The 21,369-nt window shown below is 37.1% G+C and overlaps 1 protein-coding gene across 5 annotated transcripts in view; it reads right to left on the reverse strand.

The window, feature by feature from the left end:
- Positions 1-2,120: 2,120 nt before the first annotated feature.
- git1 (G protein-coupled receptor kinase interacting ArfGAP 1) overlaps positions 2,121-21,369 on the reverse strand; it is a 204,758-nt gene continuing 185,509 nt past the window's right edge. For 3 of the 5 annotated variants that reach the window (XM_041197196.1, XM_041197197.1, XM_041197200.1), the window contains exons 15-20: positions 19,940-20,158; positions 18,296-18,406; positions 12,160-12,236; positions 10,179-10,352; positions 8,523-8,586; positions 2,121-7,159 (exon numbers count right to left, since the gene is read on the reverse strand). In XM_041197196.1, the coding sequence (XP_041053130.1) occupies positions 6,947-7,159; positions 8,523-8,586; positions 10,179-10,352; positions 12,160-12,236; positions 18,296-18,406; positions 19,940-20,158 (858 nt within the window). In that variant the 3' untranslated portion in view covers positions 2,121-6,946. The remainder of the gene's footprint in view (positions 7,160-8,522; positions 8,587-10,178; positions 10,353-12,159; positions 12,237-18,295; positions 18,407-19,939; positions 20,159-21,369) is intronic. The other 2 variants (XM_041197198.1, XM_041197199.1) reach the window with 2 other exon arrangements.

Consider the following 21,369-nt stretch of genomic DNA (forward strand, 5'->3'; position numbering starts at 1 on the left):
CACTTGACTGTTATCCCATTCACCATCTCACTCCCTCCACCACTGGCACACAGTGGCAGCCTAATCTGCAAGCTGCACGGCAGCAAATTGCCAAAACCCCTTTGACAGCACCTTCCAAGCCTCCGATTTCCACCATCTCGACGGACCAGGGCAGCAGAGAGATGGAACGTCATCACTTGCAAGTTGCCCTCCAAGTCACACACCATCCTGACTTGGAACTATGCCACCATTTCTTCACAGTCCTCGGGTCAGAAATTGGAACTCCCTCCTTAACAGTATTGTGGGTGTACCTATACCACATAGGCTGCAGAGGTTCGAGAGGGCAACACACTACCACCTTCTCATGGGCAATTCATGCTCTCTTTGCCAGCAACACACATTTCAAGAACAGATAATTTAAAAAATAGCAAAGCCAAACCATGTGGGCCCTAAAATGCATTAAGCCTTTTTAAATATAATTCTGTAGGACATGTAAAGGTGGAACTTGCTGGAAACCAGGCTTCTGTGGTCAAATCAGTGTCAGCCTTAGCTCAGTGGTAGCTCTTTTGCCAGAGTCAGAAGGTTACTGGTTCAAGAGCCATTCAAGTATTGAAGAGCACAAACTAGACTGATACTCCAGTGATAGTTCCTCAGCATTGCACTGGTGGAGTTAGCGTTCTTCAAATGATGCGTTAAACAAAGTCCCCATCAAACTCAACATATGGCATTATAACACGATGAGCAGGGGAGTTCTCCTGGTGCCTTGGCTGACATTTCTCTCTCAAACAGGGCAGCAGGTTATGTTTATTTTCTCATCACTGCTTGTGAGACCTTGTACACACATTGGTTCCTGTTTTTGTCTATAGTGACTACACTTCAAAAGTGCTTAATTCACTATGCAGTTTTTGCGAAGTCATGAAGGTATTTTATAAAATCAAGGCTTTCGTTTCTTCTAGGATGACTATAGTGATATTGCATTGGATTTGACCCAAGTGATCGAGCCAGGTACTGCTGTCAAAATAACGTTAATGGCATCCACTGCTGTGTGGTTAAATGGTACAGCAACTTGAGGTGAGAAGCGATGCATGGTTAAATGTGAACGTCCAAATGTTGATGCCCAAGTTGTGCCACTTCATTGTTAGCTTTGCAAAAATGATACATTGCTGTCTGCGTCACCACTGAAATGCACTGAATGTTGTGAAGTTGCTCAATTTGTATAGTGATAGAAAGTTAACTCACCACAGTTAAGACTTATCATTTCAAGTGTAAACATATATCTAATGATCCAACTGACCCCTCTGGCAGTGTAAACTATTACAAGTGTAATGTCCCATTCCTTTAGGTATGAATCATTGCTGGAAATTCTAAAACATTAAATTATTTAAAAAAAATATTTCCTTTGTTTTTTCCAGCTTGCAGTGCCAGCAACTTTGTGGGCAAAAAATGTTTTGAGCTGAAGGGTGCAGGGCAAGTCTAATAAACAGCAGATGCAGTTCAATGCCCTGTTACAGCAAAATCTGGCTAATTGTATTACAAGGAAATGTAATAACACATATTCAAAACTAACCCCAAGTGTTAATAAAGCAGACGCAATCCATTCCACCGAAATGAAAGAAACTGGGAATCTTTGTCCCTGTAGAAGAACAAATTTCAGTGGGAGAAAATATCTTTCCTCGCATTAGTGTCAGATTTTAACAATATAATCGCATTTTCGAAATGAGCATGTGCCCAATTTGCCATAAACTTGCATCATTTCACTGCTTTAAGTTGTGAAGCACAGTATAATAATGTCTTCCTTACTACTTGACACAAACCATACTATATTCTAAAATTCATACAAGCAGAATTGAAATGGCCATGCTTTTATTTCTTTAAAAATGGGCTTGAAAATGGACATACACTTTGAAAAATAAATTCCAAATATTCTGATCATGGCACAACATCAAATCACAGGGTCAAATTTTATATATCTTGATTAAATTTTTTTCCTTGAACTTTCAAATATCAGCTCCACATCTAACACGAAAGTTATATAACTAACCAATTATTATATAGTTAAATGTCTGTTAAAGTGGAGTTACATTTATATACCCAATGAGAGTATTAGAATCACAGCACAAATGGACAATCAAATCCTCAAATACCTCTTTACAATCCAGAAACTTTTATTCAAGACATTTCATCATTCCAATAGAAAATTGATCAGAAATTTTATGTTCTTAACACCAGCCTTCAATATTTTTTCTCAACATAATTAGATGAATCTAAGATGTATATAATTAGTATACATTGTTTAGTATTTCTCCACATTCTAATAAAATCCACTTTTGTTTGAATAATGTTTAACCCATTAAATTAAGAAGTCAGTTTACAACAAGCATTGTGCACAACTGAATGTATTTATTTCAATACAAATGTACAATAGATGAGTTTACAAGGAAGCCCACCACCACATTTCCACTACCAGCTACAATAGAGTGCATTTCTAAATGGAATTAGTTACAGTTAGCATTCATTGCACAACATAAACAATAAGCAGGTCAGTGACGGTCGTGTTAAATATAACTTTTAGCACTCAATTGTTCAAAAGTGCATGCTCAATACCAATTGTTTGAGATATCAGACATTTGGATTTAAAAAACATTTTTTTAACCACACATTGGGGCTTAGTCATGGAATATACAAAATAAGAGTGAGTTACAAAGCTGGACCCCAAAGGGGTCACATCAGAAGACATTCTAAAACTGTGTGAAATACAGTTTATAAACAGCATCTGAACCCAGAGGATTAGATTGTAACTGAACTCACTCCAAGGTATTGATTTATTTTCTAATATATACAACTTGTTTTGGTGAGTGTAAAATTAATATTTTAAATTGCTGTAGGTAGAGTTCTAGTGCCTTAGAATCATGTGCTGCAATGTTACAAGTAGGAACTAATCTCTTCTAGCATGTTCCTACTATGTCGCTTGAGTGTAACTTTTAGGAGATTATAGGAAAATTCGATGTGTTGGTATACAAGTTCTTTTTAAACCAATGCCAAGGTGTAATACTGATTATACTTGTAATTTGGATGGGATGGTCGACATTAGTATAGCACACACTTCCTTTAGATGTATTCTGAATTAACAATTACTAGCCTCATTTGAATACCTTTTATGGCAAATCCGCTATTACTGCGTTAAAAAATAATGTTAATTTTTCCATGATAAGATTCCTTTTTTAAAAAAAGTTTTATTTTAGTGTGTACAACTTATTTGATACATTCTTCATTCCCAGAACACAGATATAAAATTTAATCCACTGCCTCTGTTCCATCCACCCAGTTCCCCATCCAAAAACAAATGTCAATTGTGGAATGGTAGGAGGGAATTCCAAGGCGATTATGCAGTGAAGGAGCTCAGCTAATGTGGAGAGGAAACCTTCTATGTAAGTTATCAGCTACTACCTGAACCTACAAATCACATTACTGCTTTTAGCACCCCCCCCAACCCCCATTTTACCATATATAGATTTTCTTGGTGACAGTTGTACGTTCCTGTGACTTCCCAGCATTCAGAGCTGCCTCAAATCCTTGTAAAGTCATGTCAGTGAGTATATAAAATCACAACTTTCTTCAGTGAGATAAGGGGTTGCTATATTACATGCGATTCTAATCTTACCCGAAGGTTGCACAGTTATTTGTGTGTACAAGAGACCAATTTCACAAATCCCTGCAGGCAGAGTGCACCAACACCAGAGAAGCCAAAGGAAATGAGTGCATTACATCACTGAACAGAAAATATATTTAACCAATCTTCCAAACTACTTTGACTTTGTCAGTTAACAGACTTTTTTTTAAAAAAAGAGACAGCAAATGCACCTGCAGCTTCTGTCCCAGTCTGACTCCTCTGTACTGCATCAGCATGACTATCTGGTTGTCAAACTTTCTCCCCTGCATCAAGCATGCAATACTGACAACTTACTGCTTAGTGTCCCTGTTCAACATAGAACAAGGAACAAATAAATCCATGCTGTCCAGGATGCATCTTATTTAATCCTATCTTTAAGGTTGTGACAGTGAAGATTTCTGACCCTCAGTTCTGAAATGCACCTATGACTGAGGAAGGTGTAATTTTTTCAACAATGGATGCGCTAAATGGTGCATGGAAATTACAAATGAAATTAGTTTCTTTCACCACTGTTAACTGCCCATTTGATAACTTGATAGTCATTTTGTGTATTTAAAAAAGCCGTAAAGTGGGTTAAGGCATTCTAAGTAGTAATGTTCTAGGAGAAAACCTATGGATTATATGAAACTTTCATTTCAAAATTCTCCATTTCATAACTTCTGTTGTAAACAAGACTTGATACTTACAGAATCAAATAAAAACTGAATGGAGCGAAGGCAATGTTGTACAATGTGTTAGCTATCCATAGAATATTAGCATTGCAAACTAAGAGTCTGAATTGGGCAATGAGAAGCAATCACAAGGCTATGACACTTGATCCTTTCCCTTGCTTTCTGCAAATTTCCCAGCGGCAGTTTTCACATAGTAACAAAAGGCTATTACACCAGATTGAATCTTGCCATTTATTATGTCATTTAATACCTCCCTACCCATTCTGAGCCATCCTTTTATAAATGCCCTAGGCCACAGTAAATACTAAAGTATCGTGTCAAGTTTACAAGGCATTTGAGACAGTATCCAGGAATGAAGTTCAATTCCGTCTGACTGCACAGCATGCCTTGCCTGCATTGTACCCTGCAACAGCTTTTTCAGAATTTTATATTTTTCTCATTGAACTATCATAGTGTTCATTTGTGTTTCACCGAATGTTCGAAAAAACAATCAACACATTTTAAAATGTCAGTATATCTTTCGGTACTTTGATGAGTACTTTATCAAATGAAGAACAAGTAAAAAGATTCACAAAGCTTCCATGTTCATTCGACAAACAACTTTGTCTCTTACATTTAGCACAAGCTGAATTCAGCAACTGAGTCTGCCAGTGCCAACGTAATGGTTTTGGTTACACCAGCTACATCATTAACTTGCAAGATTAGTGATAAAAAGTCCTTTTGTTTAACATTATTAAACTATGCACATTTACTTTTTTTTCTATACAAAACAGCACCCCAATACTGTATACCCAGGACTTCAATTAAGGCTGGAAAAAATAAAAAAAAGCTGTGCAAGTGTGCATACCTCATACTTCAGAAGATTCTCGTTTATCCAAGTTTCTTCCAATCTATGGGCTGCAAAATCCTTCCCTAATTATCATTCCCTTTTAATCAAATCAGTTTTCCAGCATTTGAAAACATTGCAATACTAGCATCCCAATGTGATTTCCATCTCCCTGTAACTGCATAGAGCAATTTTCACCGTTTTCTTTTCGTAATATGATTTTTGTTCAGCTCACAAAATAAAGACTGCAACTTTAACTACTTTGCACTTAGAATTTTCTTATTGATAATTTTTCCATGACCATAAAGCCTCATGTCTGTGGCTCACAAATACATGGCAAGCGGGTAGTTAATATAAGGGTGCTGAAATCATTAAGTTAAATCAATTCACCAGGCCACATTGCCCAAACTAATCAGCAATTAAAACATTTACAGTTACTATATGGTATTTCTTTTACTGTACAGTATTAAATGTCAAGTCAATTCAAGACAAATGCTGGAGATGTTTTTTTCTTTGTAAAATGTTTTTTGGAAGCAAATATATGGCCATTTAATTTTCATAAATAAAATGAAACAACGGATATTATTCTTATCCCAAGAGTGAGAACAAGTGTCATATAAATCAGGCTCAAGTCTTGTGTAGTAAAGGCCAGTCTTCTCTACTCACTCTAATGACAATTATCTTCAGCAGGCTGAAACAATAAGAATGTTGGAAACTGAAAATGCCTCCAACATTCTGTGCCCAAAGTAATATGAATCATGTGTTAAAGGGACTATTGCTGCACCCATCAGTTCCTGTAATATGGCCCAAGAAAATATTGATGTACATTGGGTGTTAGAGGACAGCATTCAAACTATGAAGAACATCCAATACATGGTCAAATAGCATTTTGAGCAATTGCACAGTAATTACTGTACTTTAGTAAACTATCAATGAACTCACTTTGACACAGATTCATGATACTTGGACTGGTCAATGTGAAAAACAGTGCCACTACTAAAGCAAAGCGTGAAGACTACATCATTATGAGATACAACTGTTTAACAAGATTCAACTGTTATAAGGCACACAATGCACATAGATGCAATGGTACTGATGGTTGCCAGTTACAGTCACAGGTTCACAGTATTCTATACAAAAAAGGCACCCCACTACTTGTATTTTCTCTAATGGTTTTTAGAACATCTACTGTTCTTCAGCCTCAGATGATGGCATAATGGATCAGTGAGTAACTCATTGATAGTCCATATTAAACTTAAGTGGTCTCATACAGGAACTATCAACAATCTTCAAGGTGTGGCTTTACTTGCAGTTCTTTTTCATATAACAGTTACTGGATGCATGAAGCCTTTGTTGCACTGAAATTTTACATCATAGTGTTCACCAATAATGTAGTACTTGGTACGTTCGCAAAACAACTTATTTGTAGAAGAGTCAAGAATTCCAGTGTAACATAACCCGATGGTCGAGAAAGTAAATATTCACATCTTGCTGAAACGTCAAAAGTCGAAGATCATTGGCTATCACCACATTGCAACTTTGTGTTTTGGCCGTGTCATTATATAGTGGTAGCAATTCTGATTAACTATTACTGGTGAGTTCTACCACAAAACTGGAAGTTTAAACTTTCCAGGAGCTTTCATCTATTGTGAAAGCTAATACAATCTATTGCAGAGAAAAAAAAAATCCACAGTACTTCAATCAGAATATGTACAGGGATTTCAGTTTGCTTTTGAAGAAAGATGCATGTTTTAATCTCCCAAACGTACTCCAAAAAAGGAATGTGAATGAAGTGCTTTATCATTGTTTTTTCTCACGGGTTGTTATGGTAACCAGTTGCTTGGCTGCCTTGGCAATGTCATAGGCACATTGGATGACTTGCTGTGTGAGCAACTGTATGTCAACAGGTGCACCCGGCTCCGGTGGAATTGTTTTCCTGCACTCACATTGCAGTCGGAAGGCACTCGCGTTTAGCAATCTCAAAGAGCACCGAACTGTGTCCAGGGCAGGCTTCTGATCATTTTAGAAAATATATAAGTTAGGAACCTTTAAATTGCAAGATCAACATTAGCTTCGCTGCTAGAAGTTTACAAACCTAAACGCTCTTAATTGAGCCAGAACTAATTAGTTTGCTTTTACATTTAATGCAAACTGAATTCAGCGACTGAATTTGCCTAGTGCTGTCATGTAGTAGTTTTGGCTACTCCAGTTAATTTATTAAATGCTAAAATTACAGACTAATAAACAGTCCTTGCATTTAACATTATTAAACTACATTTACTAGCTTTTGGAGCATTCCTGCTCCGCTCAGCTCAGCTCCACATTCAGAAAAGTTCTGTACCTTTGAGATTGGCAGGCATTCCTGAGGCTTAGAGTCCGGGTACAGCCAGTGATGGTGCTGGCTGCCTCAGGACAAACCAATCTTGGAGAGGGGGCTTCAAACAGACATTAAGCCCCTTTATTTGCATATACAAAGAGACCAATGCACGCTTCCAACATGTCAAGGACACCTCTTGCTTATCCTTACCTAATATAGTGGACAACACTCTTACGGTCTGAAATGTGTACATTCTTCCTGCCTGCCATATTGGAACTTTAACCTTCAAATAATCACCCTGTTATCTCAGACCACCCCTCCTGCAATCTCCTAATTATTCTGCATCCATTCCCCGGCTGCCCTTCCTACCGAACAATGAGCCTGTCAATTTGAACTGGTTGAAAAGAATTAAGATTAAAGTTCCGATATGGCAGGCAGGAAGCATTCACACATTTCTGACCGTAAGAGTGTTGTCCACCATTTAGGTAAGGATAAGCAAGATGTCCTTGACTCACGTCTGAAGCGTGCATTGGTCTCTTTGTATATGCAAATAAAGTGGCTTATTGTCTATTTGAAGACCCCTCTCCAAGATTGGTTTGCCCCGAGGCAGCCAGCACCATCATTGGCTGCACTCAACGTCTCTAAGCCTCAGGACTGCCTGCCAAGGTACAGAACTTTTCTGAATGTAGAGCTGAGCTGAGAGGAGCAAGAGTGCTCCAAAAACTAGTAAATGTCATTTAATAATGTTAAATGCAAGGACTGTTTATTAGTCTGTAATTTTAGCATTTAATTAACTGGAGTAACCAAAACTACTACATGACAGCACTAGGCAAATTCAGTCCTGCAGTTAATTCCAGCATTATCCAGGAAATCCATTCTTTCAGGAAGCCTCCCTTTCCACTGCCCTATCTTTTCACAGCTGAGTAAATAGTAACTAATATTCCTAATCAAAGCCAAAATTCGAATTCTGCACTCACTTACCAGAGGACCAGAATTTTACCAACATGCCTAAGGATTGATAACTGTTTCTAACTCAGGTGTATTCTAATTAAGCCTTACCTTCGGAAAGAGAGAAGCCATTTCAGTGACTGCCGAGTGAATCTTTTCAGAACACGGCACAAAACTGTCAATGAAATAGACAGGTTAGGATTCCGTCATTGACACACAGTTAGAATAGTTGGATAGTAACATACCATATGCCTTAAATTAATTTATATTTCTACCAATGCATAGGGACTAGAATCAGGAAAACAAAATATTATACACTGGGGAGAACAAAAAGGAAAAATTGGAAATGGATGGGGCTGAAAAATACTAAATCCATATTAAACATGAGGGGCTTGTGATGGTTTTTTTTTTACAACAGGCAAAAAGGCTGCAAGGCAGAGGGAACTGGAAAGGTAGTTCCAGAACAGTAGTTGTAGCACAGTGATTGAATAAGTGTTAACCAATGGCCGAAGAAAGGGCACGGGTGTCAAGACGACATTCTGTGCCAGTAAAGTAAGGAAGGAGACCAAAGTACAATGGGGCAAGTTTAGGCTGTGGAGGGATGATAAAAATTTTGAAGTCAACCCGCTGGAGTGAGGAAAGCCAGTGGGCTTTGAAGAGGGCAGGTGAGTGATGGGAACGTGGTATTTTTGCAGGCGAGTGCACAGGCTGTAACTTTTTAATGGAGTTGAAGCTTATTGAAGATGCAGGCTGGAAGGCCAGCTAGGAAAAGATTAGAAAAGTCAAACATCAAAGCGATGGTGGATGGAGTAAGGGTAGAGGCTGGCAATGTTGAAGCTGAAGAAATCTGTCAAGAACAGGTCTGAGGGCAAGGAAGTATGGGATCGAATAGTATACTGAAGTTCCCCGATGCAGCCTTAAATATATCCAAGGAGGCTATTGAAATCAAGGACAGAGACATGAAGGTGTTGATGGCAGCCAAAAAGGATTGCTTTAGTTTTGGCAATACTGAACTAGAATGAAGCTTGACTCATCAGATCTTGATCGTGGACAGGTGTTTCAAGACTGTAGCGACAGTCTTTGAATCAGTGAAGGAGATACAGAGTTGTGGAGCTGGATATTTACAGGACATATGGAAGCTAATTCCATGATTCCTGATGCTTTTATTATTAGTTAGGATACAGACATCAAATGAGGATGGGATTGAGAATGAACAGAAGGTCCATCAAAGTTTACTCTGCAAGCCGAGAAACCCGGTGTTGGGTATGAGTGCAACCAGATAAAAACAGTGTCACTGAGGCAGTTGCAGAGATACGGGGAGAGAACAGAAAAAAAAACAAGGCAGCAGGGAGTTCTCAAAGGGTTTAAGAGAAACAAAAAGCCACAGATATTTCTGAGTTTGACCAATATGGTCAGTGTTGCAAGTGGTAGCAGGTGCCAGATTGCAGGGTCTTGATTTAGGATTGGTGAGACATCATTAGTTGCAGTCTGATGGTTGATTTACTACTGTATAGTTACAATTAGCAGAGAGAGAGTTGTTTAAAGCTACTGAAATTCTATACTAAATATGTTTTAACATGCCATATAAGTATTTAACAAATAAATAAAGTCTCAAGCCCTAGAAACTGTTAGATTATTTTAGCTGTCTGGTAGCCAGTATAGCCAAAAAAGAGCTTCTTCAACATAATCTTTAATCATTTCTAACTCACAGGCATTACTCATAACCTACAGCTTACACTGGTTGATGCTAGTGATTTTCATACTAACCTTTCATGCTTACACTCCTGTGCAGCTCGCAGAAGCTCCTGGATGTTTTTGGTGACCTGTTCTGTTTTAAGGATTACATCCTCTGTACTAGGAAGGCTTGGATCTAGCTCGCCCTCATGCTCATCATACTCTAGGTGGAAGTCATCATCCCTTCCCATCTTCCCATCAGCAATACTATTAAGGGAAAACAAGAGTGAACATAAACACAATATAGAATAGCAACCAATACGATGCCTACAGTGAATTTTCAGCACATTACCACGTGCATATAGAAATCAGATGCCTGAGAGTGTGTTACAAAGGCTGTAACCAGATTGAGCATTCAGATCATACCATAAATGGTAATGAGTCACCTGAACCCCAAAAGGCCTAGGCTATAGCATTTAATAGGTGGTGGCTGCAAGCTGTTGGGTGAGCAAGTACATACATGAGCAAGTGTCAATGACCAGAGACTTCTGGATACCTCAGATTAAATTTCAGGAGGCTGCAAAGGTGTGAAGAAATTCATCTTGCACTGGCAAATTTATACTTGCCTTCATCAGTCAGGAACTGGTCGATGCTAGAATTTCCAGAAAATAATCAATTACTTTTCATTCTTACAATTATGTCTACCAAGAAGTCTTGTAGTTCAACACAAAAGCAGCATTGTCACTGTGCAATGTAATCTACGACACTTCAGGCTTGCAAAAGGAGTATATGACTACCTTGTTGGCAATTACGTCTACCAGTTCAAATATTAATATAACAAACATCTTAATAATAAGATGCAAAAGTCCTCAGGTTAGACTGTACCCAATTGGGCCTGGATGAGATGCCTGAGCATAACTCTATCTGCGCAAATAAAATATCACTGCACCCATATCGGATATGCAGAATGGATCAGTTCAACAATCTGTAAACGATTTTGGTAACAATAATATAAAAATCAGGACTCTCCAATAGGTAGATAAATGCATCAAGTGACATGTCAACGAACCATAAAAATTAAGTTCAGACACTTACTGGTCACTGTAGCTAACAGTCATGGGAACACTACAATTTTCCTCGGTATCCCTGTGCTTTGAAAAAGTAATGGAGAGAATAATCTAAATTTAAAATTTGCAGCCAGGTCCTGATTGCTGTCAAGTGACTCTTGATTGAATGTGCACGCACGTAGATAGCACGTAGGCTATGAGGCTTTCCATAGGCAAATCAGCAGTCTTTGCATATGAAAAAAGGCTCTTTTGAAAAGGTATATTTTATTTATTTATTCATAGAACATGGGTGTCACTGGCAAGTATAGCTTTTACTGCCCATCCCATCTACCCTCAAGGGTCGTAATCAGTTGCCTTTTTAAAATGCTGCACCATGTGGTGTAGGCACACCAACAGTGCTATCAGGAAGGGAGTTCCCTCCTCAGGCAATAATACCTTTGCATGAGTCACCATCTTCAGTAAACTAGTGAGGAAAATTGGAGAGGCGATAACCTGAGTTACTGTGCAAGTTGCTTCATAAAAATATAAAAAATTAAATTTTAAAACTTTTAGATATGCGATGGCTTTGATAACCTGACAGAAACCAAATATGCTATTGCTTTTTTCACAATGTATACAATAATACAGGACAGGACTGCAAAACTTGTGTCTACCCTCTAGTGCATCAGTGATGTTCTATTCTGCAGAATTAAACTAAGCACCTATGGCGCACACTTCCTTCTCTTAGCATTGTAAAAGCTACACTGTTATTAAGAACATAGAGGCAAAAAGGAACAATTGTTAAAACAGAAACAACTAGCACATCTCCATTATTAACTCAAGGATTGTCATGGCATGTGCCCAATTCTACAGATTTGGCACTGTGCAGGAAGAACAGAGAAACAAACCACCAAAATCTGATTTAGAAAATAATTCCAGAATATACATAGTGCAGAAATTCTGCCATGTTGAGTTCTATTAAACTCAGATCAACAAGGCATTACAATCTCCAATCAGGGTTTACTCACCCCAGTGGCAGCTCATTGGTCTGGGTATTGTCATAATCACTGTCTGTTCCACTGCCACGTTTGTCCAGTTTGGAGACCTATAAGTGAAAATAAAATATGAGCAAACAATATGGTGTACTGATGCATAGATTTTATTGTTAAAGCACTGTTCATTAGTAATTATTAAAGAACATTACAGGCAGATAAGTAGGAGAGGTTACCCCAATTTCCGATGATAAAACATGAAAGCAACTTTGAGAATAACTGTGCCAGATCAAATTTGTCATTCAGTGATTAAATTTAACATTCAGATTCCATAATTCTGCATTTTGGTTATGAAATAGCTGAGTGCCAAATAATCTTGTTTGCTCAAGATAAAAAGCAAGTTAAAATTATTTTAAGCTTTCCAGGAAGTTACAGGGTGGTTGGATTCAATAGTGGTGGATTCTAATCCTTCCCCACAAACAGAGTCAATGCTTTGAATATATAAGCAGAACTTGCATCTTGAGAAAGGACATCCCCCTCCCATTCCCCACTCAATGTTCTGCTGCACTACTCACACCAACTTGGAACTGGCATCTCCATTAGGCCCTTAAACTTTCTAATGTTGTTTCAGGCCTTACTTCTGAGTGTAGAAATTGTAGAACTCAATGAGCACAAACTCTAAATGGAATATCATTTGTTTGATTCCTCGGAGTAGGGAGCCTTCTGCTCCTTTAATGCCAACCCTACTAAATGCCTGATCATGCAACTTCCTGTCCGGGCTTGTAATTTAGCCAATATTAGAAATAGTTGCCCCAGCGCCTCAAGCATGATTCTTCTGCTTTTCAATACAGTCATTATTCCTTCACCAAAAAAACAACTCTATCTTTGACAATTATTGCCCCATCTCCAACCTCCCTTTCCTTATATCTCAATTAAAATTAGATTGCTGAAGAGCAAAAGTCAATCACAGAACTGTAATGACTCAATACAGTGTTGGTATGCTTAGAAAGAGTTCCATTGTCAACTGCCACATTTCAGTAGCTGGAACAAACAAAAACAACAAACCAATTATTCACCATGCCCCCGACTCAGACACTGTTTGAAAACTTTGCACACATCAAAAAACTTGATCATTCTATACTTAAGTGAACTCCATATTTTCACCTGGGATAAAGAGCAGGATCAAGCATATACTTCTTTTGCAACAGCATTTTCAAATGCCCAATAGGAGGATTCCTTAATTTATCACTTTCTCAAAGTTAATTTCATCACCTAATGAAATTATAACCAGGAACTGTACAAAAGGGTAAAAACACAAGGCTTCGCCAAACTGGATATCAGGTTCACATTTAAAGCAAAATTTGTAAAATCTAAAACTATTCCAAATAATTAGCAGGAAAAACCATAATCTTCAGAACACGAGTTCAATATTAAAATCAAAATATCAGAGGTTCAAAGAGGTTGTTGTACAAGTCAAAGGAGTATAATTCCAAGACCAGCCTCAAGATTCCTACTGCAACACCAGTTTGCATCAATGAGACCACAACTTAAATTAATGGGCACACATCACAGTGGATCTGGCTTAGAACACAGCTTTGAACACAAGTTGGTGGGTGCACTGGCTTGGATGTGGGGTGTCACAGAGGTCACAGAGTGTAACTAGGTCAGGGGTTTTGCAAATTCTCTCACCCTCTGCCAATAATATACTTTCAAAAGGGAAAGATCAGTTTCAATTATTTTTTTAAAGTGAGGAATTAAAGTGCTATTTGTGAAGTGCAATTCAGTCAGCTGTATTACTAGCATTCCATAGAATCCTTTAAAAGGATGGTGTGGATCTGACCAACTGTAGAGTTTACAAATTTTGCTTTGGAAACCTGGACTAGATGTGACTTCAGAACATCCAAATCTTAACTGCATTTTTTGGATGGTTGTTTCAATTCCTAACAGCTCTGACACCATAAGAATACCCTCGCAATATACATTAAATTCACTGGTTAGCAAAACAACACAAAGTTTGCTCTAAAACCCAAGACTTTTTGAACCCTTTGAATGTTCTGAATCACAAGTTTTACAATTAGTTTTAATTAGATTCTTACTGACATACACATTGAACAACAGTTTAAATATTTTCAACTTCTTGACATTCCCTTGTCCCTGCACCCAAAGAATCAGCAGTTATGCGGTTAACAGAAAAGGTAAAGTAATAAAAGTGCATGCAATTCTTCAGAAGAGGTTAACTTTTTTTGTTAATACCTACATTACGGCAGATGGTTCCAATATATCACAGCTCTCCTGTTTCAAAAGCATCTTTCCAATGCTGCATAACTAGCTGTTTACAGATTTGAACATTTTCCTTTTTCTCATTACTGAGAATCCCATACAAGAGGATTTTAAGCAAAACATTTTTTCACCTTTAAATGTGAGAACTGGAAATATATTAATCAAGTGTTGAAATCTAAATGTAAAATCAAATTCTGTCTTCACCACTATAGTTTCATAATGCAAAGCCAGACTGGTCTCAAATAACACAAGTGTTAATGTGCTATGACTGTACTAGCAGTCTGCATATCTAAGACAGAAAGACCCATACACAATAATGTGGAGAGGGGGAGGGGAAGGGAGGAAGGAACAAAATTCCAAATTCTCAAGCTCATCAGCTTTGTAATAATATTCAAATTAATGCATTTGAAGATAGACAAATAGTGCATGGCTACAATCAAATGGGTAGCTGTTTCACAGAAATCTACAAAACTTCACCAAACCTTAAAGATTTGTTCAAATTTGACTTCTGATGGCATCGATGGAAGACACAATATCCAGATGCTGTCTTCCTAGCACTGGTCTTGTATTTCCCTTCCCAAAGTGAGGCAAGTGGAAAACACAAGGAAAGTGCACATAACACCCGTAGAACTTTCATTAATGCAATTTCACACAAAGGGGAGATTGCAAATAACATAACTTATCAAATATTTCTGTTAGATGGCTTCTGTAAACACTATTACCAAATGATTTTTTTCTGTAGCCATTCAACAGTAACTTCCTTTTAAATTAAATTTTGCCAGTTTCCTGCAATAGCAAACTTGCTCCCCTGTATGCTCAGTGCATTTTACATTTACTTTATGCAAACTGTAAGACTTCATTAAAGTAAGAGATTTGTGAATGTGTTGATTGATAACACAAACTATATCGATACACGTTAGTAATTCCACTCCTTTGGAAGAAATACAGTTGGCTAAGACTACCATGAATTCAAGTACAAACATGAAAATAAAAACAAGAATCCAAACTGGGCTCTATCCAGATTTCAAATCATTACAGAAAATGCTGGACACGCTCAGCGGATCTGGCAGCATCTGTGAAAAGAGAAAAAAAAATTAAAAGTATCAGATCGATGACCTCTTCAGGAGTTCTGATGAAAGGTCATCAACCTGAAACATGAACTCTGTTTTTCTCTGCACAGATGCTACCAGGTCCTTTGAATATTTGCAGCATTTTTTTTGTTTCTTTTTCAGATTTCCAGCATCCACAGTATTTTGCTCTCCTGCCCAGGTTTCCTTTGTTATCCTCAACTATAATCTAAAGGACAAGACATTTTTTATTAAACAAACTGCAACTAAATCTTGATTCAAGAAAACCTTGCAAGCAAGGATTAACTATGAATATCCTGAACGGTGAGATCTCAGAATCATCTGCCATTATGCATGATGTCTTCTTCATGCAGCTTAATTATAAAAATATTCTCCTTTTACTTTACATGGACAATATCAGAGTCTTTGGTTGCAATATTCTCATTCAAAAATAGTAATCTTGACTAAATGTTCCGAATTTAACCCTTTGAGGACTACAGTAGCAGTTGACTATGGCATTTCAAGTTTACAAAAATTTATATTTTTATTCATTCATGGGACGTGGGTGTCGCTGGCAGGGTCAGCATTTATTGCCCTGAAAAGGTGGTGGTGAGCCGTAAACAAAGTCTTCCCTTAATCGCACATTATGGTGCCCTTGGTTCTATAATATTTAGCGGGAATTTACAATAAATCCCACTAATGGTAACAAACAGGTACCAACCATTTCAGCAGGCACCGGGGGTTAGGAGGAGAACAGTTCTGCATTTCCCTTGAGAAAATCTACTGGAATTTTGACTCAGTTTTTGTAAATCTAATATGGATGGTAGTAGTTGAGGGAAAGACAACTACCTGCAATAACTGCTATTAACTCAGTTAAAAAATTGACAATCAAGAATTTATCCACAACACAACAAAAGAAAGCCATTCACAGGGAAAGTAAAACAAGTTTGATGAATAGAAAGGTGCCCCTAGTTTCCGTGGACAAGAGTAGAAGTTCGTGAATATTTTCCCTCAATAGTTTGGCCCTCTGCTGATTTTGGTCAGCCACGTTACCATTGATCTACTGCACCCCCAAAGACTTTGTATAAATTAGACTATAAAAAAACAGATGTTTAAGTTTTATAATGCTTCAGTTAATAGTTTCCATACCTGCTATTAAAACATAGCAATTTATCAGCTGCTTTTACTTAAATTTACAAAACCTGTGTCTCAATTCGACTGAAAGAGGGAGGAAAGCAGTGCTCAAAGGGTTAACGTGTGGAAAAACAGGAACAGTCAGCAGAAAGAAGTGGAATACTTGAATGGCAAATGGCCTTTCTTGACAAATACATGATCACCGAAGGTCATTATGTTATTCAAGAGGGGAAAGATGTTTAGACTGTTAAAAGGGAAGCATTATTTAGCTGAGCAGTGCTGATAGTAACAGCTGAGAAAGAGGGGTTTATCTTTTGGAATGCACACTGCATAACCGTTTCAAATCAGCTGATTCTTTTCCCATCATGTTTCATTATACAGCTTTTTCAGTTTATTTGTAAATAATCCTTAATTTCCCTTCAGGCTACTCTATACCAGGTATATTAATGCCATGGAAAAACTTCACTTGTGAGGGCACATATCAAAATAAACAAAACCGTGACAAATTAGAAAATGTCCACACTTTTGAGATTAAAAAATGGTTGCAGCAATGATCTATTTCATTTATTTCAAGTTTTGTAAAGAAAAAAATTAATATAGTATGTAAATTAGTGTCTAACGATAACTTATCCACCCATACAGTATGTAGGGATGCATAAAACAATAGACCATTCAGCCCCTTGTGTCAGTTTCAGCCTTCTACTGGATCATGGCACATCTGAACCTCAATTCATTTAGCCGCCTTTGCGCCTATTCTTTTGACCCTCTTACCCAACAAAAATCTGCCTCGAAAATGTCAGTTGACCCCTTATCCTGTACTCAGCTGTCAAACTAAGTAGTTTCTCTGCCTAAAACAAATGTGAGGCCATTTAAGATTGAGAATTAATTCTGAAGATACCGGGAGGAAAAAAGTTTTATTGCTTCATCTTTGAAGAGGCTGGTCATCTTATTCGGCAAATAACTGAACTGGTAAAATTGGTATGAAATGGCAAGAACATCTTTCAGAAAAAGGGGCCATATGCATCTAATGATTTTTTTCAATACATACCATTGTAGAAGAGGATTAAGGACAGTACTTTTTTGGGCCAGCTTCAGTGATGTTTAGTAAGCATAAAGATTCCGCTGTCTTTTTTTAAGTGCCCAAGTTTACATTTTTTAAAAACTGTACGATGAGCTAAGTTGACTTAATGCAAGATTGCCAATGTAAGACAACATACTTTGTTCAGGTCAACTTGACAATATGGCTGAGGCACAAATTACTGATTGTATAAATTCTATTATAAACACACTGGAGGTCTGCAAATGGTGGATTTCCATAAGTCCTTCCACAAGAAAGCAAGCACTACATGACAAGTCAAATAGCTCCTTCTGTGCCAAGATTTCATTGTTAAATTAATAATTACAACCGTGGTATAATGAGAAAAGACTATTGTTATATTCATGAACCTGTCTGCATTGCCCTGAAACTTATTTACAATGTGCAGTTTCACATTCAATTTTATGGTTCATTCTGAAATTCAAGAAAAATATTGTTTGAAAGTTGGTTTGACATATTCAACTAGGCATTCCAAAAATGAAACTCCCATCTTTGAGGGGAAAAGAGAAGCAAAGATTATAGAAGAAATAATATCCATGCAAAAGGCATGGACACTCCTAGAACACTTGCTGGAATCCTTTCTGCCCCTTCTTACTTGAGCCCAACTGAGATGGTACTTAACCACGGATCTGCCGCAGTCCTGTGAACAGGAGTGCAGCGGAGAGAAGGGAAAAGGTACAGAGGTCACGGAGACACCCCTGCGAATCTGTAACATGGAAGGGACAGTGTAAACAATGGCATGCACATTGATATTAATGAACTTGACGAAAAAACAAACCATGCACGTAACTTGTTATAAGCAACTTGCATTATGTAGATAAATATTGGTTAAACAGTCTCATGCTGAAGAAGTCATATAAAAGCAGTATTTTGTCAGATTTACTAGTAGATTGTGAATTCTGTTAATGTAACGTGCATACTGAATTAATAAAACAAAATAGCACAAATGAAGCAACATTCACATAAAACTTTGCATTGAACCAATGTGATTCCCTTATTTAACTATTCTCAAAAATGATGTTCACTGAATTATACTGTAGATTAACTCATTTAATTAAATTCTCATGATTTGTTTAATTAAACTTGATAATTTTTCTAGATGCACTAGAGTCATCAGCAATCAGATGAAAATGCTTTTTCAAAAATTGTTGGCACATCTAACGCGTGTGCAAATACGAAATACATGGTTTCAAATGTTTTAATATCAACACGACTCAGTTTTAATACATACGTACATATACACATTAAAATATTTATGCACCCACAGCATACAGTTCTTAGTGCAAGTTTTGTTTTCTCATCTCACTGAGTGCGTCAATCTTAAAGTGACCGACTCTCACATCTGCTCATCAGTATATTTGTGATAGACTCCATTAGATTTTGTTTTTCATTAGATTGAGTACAGCCATAATGCAGATTTCCAAGTAGGTTAATTAATGAAGCCTGATTGGACTTGGGCTTTGTTCATTTTCCAAATTTGGAACATTTATTTTTCTCTGGTAGTTAGGGGAGGGGAGGGCCAATTCAAGGACTTTAGAGCGAACCTTTCATGATAATTATACCTGTCTCCAACTCTTTTGGTCAACCCAGTATTAGGGAACGGAATTGTTTATAATTTGAGAAAGTAACTGAATTTATTCAACTGAAAAAGAACTTAATTAGCGCAGCTACATGGAATATATTTTCACTTTATAGTTTTAAAGTCAGGATCACTAAAATGAGGAAACGTTCAATACTGCAAATTGAGCACAAAAACAAGGACCAGGAGCAGAGCTACATGCAGCAATTGTCTGTGTTTTATGATTTCTCTGTGCCACAAGTCTTTACAAATCTCTGATCGTGTGTAACTGATGGAACAGTTTACAACTCCCATGTTTATTAGCTATGGGCACTTGATCATACAAATGATAATTTTATTCAAAACTGAATGCTGAGCATGAATTGCTTAATAGTACATCTGAATACGACAACAGCTCTCTTGCAAATTATAACCAGAACTCTGCACTGCAGCTAAGGTTAGAAGATAAAACACTTCATTAATAAATATTAAAAATATTTTTCTCCATTAGAATTTGGAATCTGGAAAATGAGAGACATGGGGTTACTGCATTACTGTTTTACAATTCCTATATTAAACAGATATCATAGCTTTATTAATGTTGATTAAGCAGGACAACAAGCTGAAAAGGTCAATGCACTTTGTTTGAAATGAAACCCATATCGTAAAGCATTAACTCACATTGCAATCCAAAGGCTGAGGTCTTGTGGCAATGTCATCAGTAGTTTGTCCAAAGGATTTCTGTCCAGATCTGGTTTCATACATGGACACGGCTTGCCGATCACGCCTACTTGCACTTGCATGGGGGGCAAGGTCCTGGCGGTCACTGGTAGTTGGTGACGGATGCAGACTAGGAGTTTGTTGTTTCATTTGTGCATTCTCTGTCTGCAATTTATTAATCTGAAATGTAATCAAAAAGGAATCCACAACACCTTAAAATAATAATTTAATATCTATTAAGGACCCATCTTCATTGCACAGTTTAAACATTTGCTTTATCAAAAATTACTGACAGCAACATAATATAGGAGGGTGTAGAGGGCTTGGATTACACATTTCAGATGTGACTAAATTATTTTATATTTCATATCTATATTTCCATCATTAGCAATGATAACTAAATATTCATGTGGCTTTGTACAAATATTTCAACTTTGTCCAGTGCAACAAGCCAAATAGGATGCCTGAAAACATCTGAAGAAAGTGAAGGCAGCATTCAGTACGGCAAAATGAAAGCATTAAAGATATCAGTGCAGAATGCTGTGGTAAGGTGGACACAAGTTTGCATCCTCAATTTCCCATATGGAAAATTGGCAATTTAGGGCATGTTATCAGCACAGGTGGTCATTGCAGGCAAGAAATAAAATAAAATTGGTTGCCATTGACTGTCCAGGAAATCATTTTATTTAAAACACAGAAGGCCATTTTTGCTCGTAACTCTTAAATGGCTATAAACTTAGCCCCAGTCCCTTGCCTTTTTCCCATGCCATTTTATGGATGACTTCTCAAATATTCATCCATTTCCTTTTTAATAGCTATTAGGTATTCTGTTTCTATCATTGTTTCTGGTGCAAAATAACAAAAAAAATATAGAATGCCTAACATAGAGGCAATTTAATAAAACAGCCATAAAAGAATTAAATTTTAGGTCTGAAATTTGATCACTGACTTGCTAATTTAATAAGTCTATTTATATAAAGACTAACCATATTCTCTACAGATGGTTGAGACTATTATAACAATGTAAGACAGTAAACAAATGTATAGCAACATTAATTAGGATGCTGTATAAAAATGATTTGGGCAGAAACGAATAATTTAGCGTGAAATTAGGACAAATTCAATTCCAAGTTACTAGTGTAAGCAGCATTAGTGTTCCTGCCTAAATATTCTTTGCTGTTAAGTTGGCTTACTTGATAACGTTAATGTGGCATAGTTCATTTACATTAAAGCTTAGAGATTGTGCAACCGAATTCTCCAAAGTGAACATTAACTTTGATGAATGATTTCAAAGTCTATGGACCACAGTCATACACTGCTTTGACTAAAGGTTTTAAGCTTAAGTAGTTTTTACGGTATTATCGTTCAGTAAAAATACCAAATTCAAGTTA

The sequence above is a fragment of the Carcharodon carcharias genome, chromosome 10 (assembly GCF_017639515.1).
Source record: "Carcharodon carcharias isolate sCarCar2 chromosome 10, sCarCar2.pri, whole genome shotgun sequence".
NCBI lineage: Eukaryota > Metazoa > Chordata > Chondrichthyes > Lamniformes > Lamnidae > Carcharodon > Carcharodon carcharias.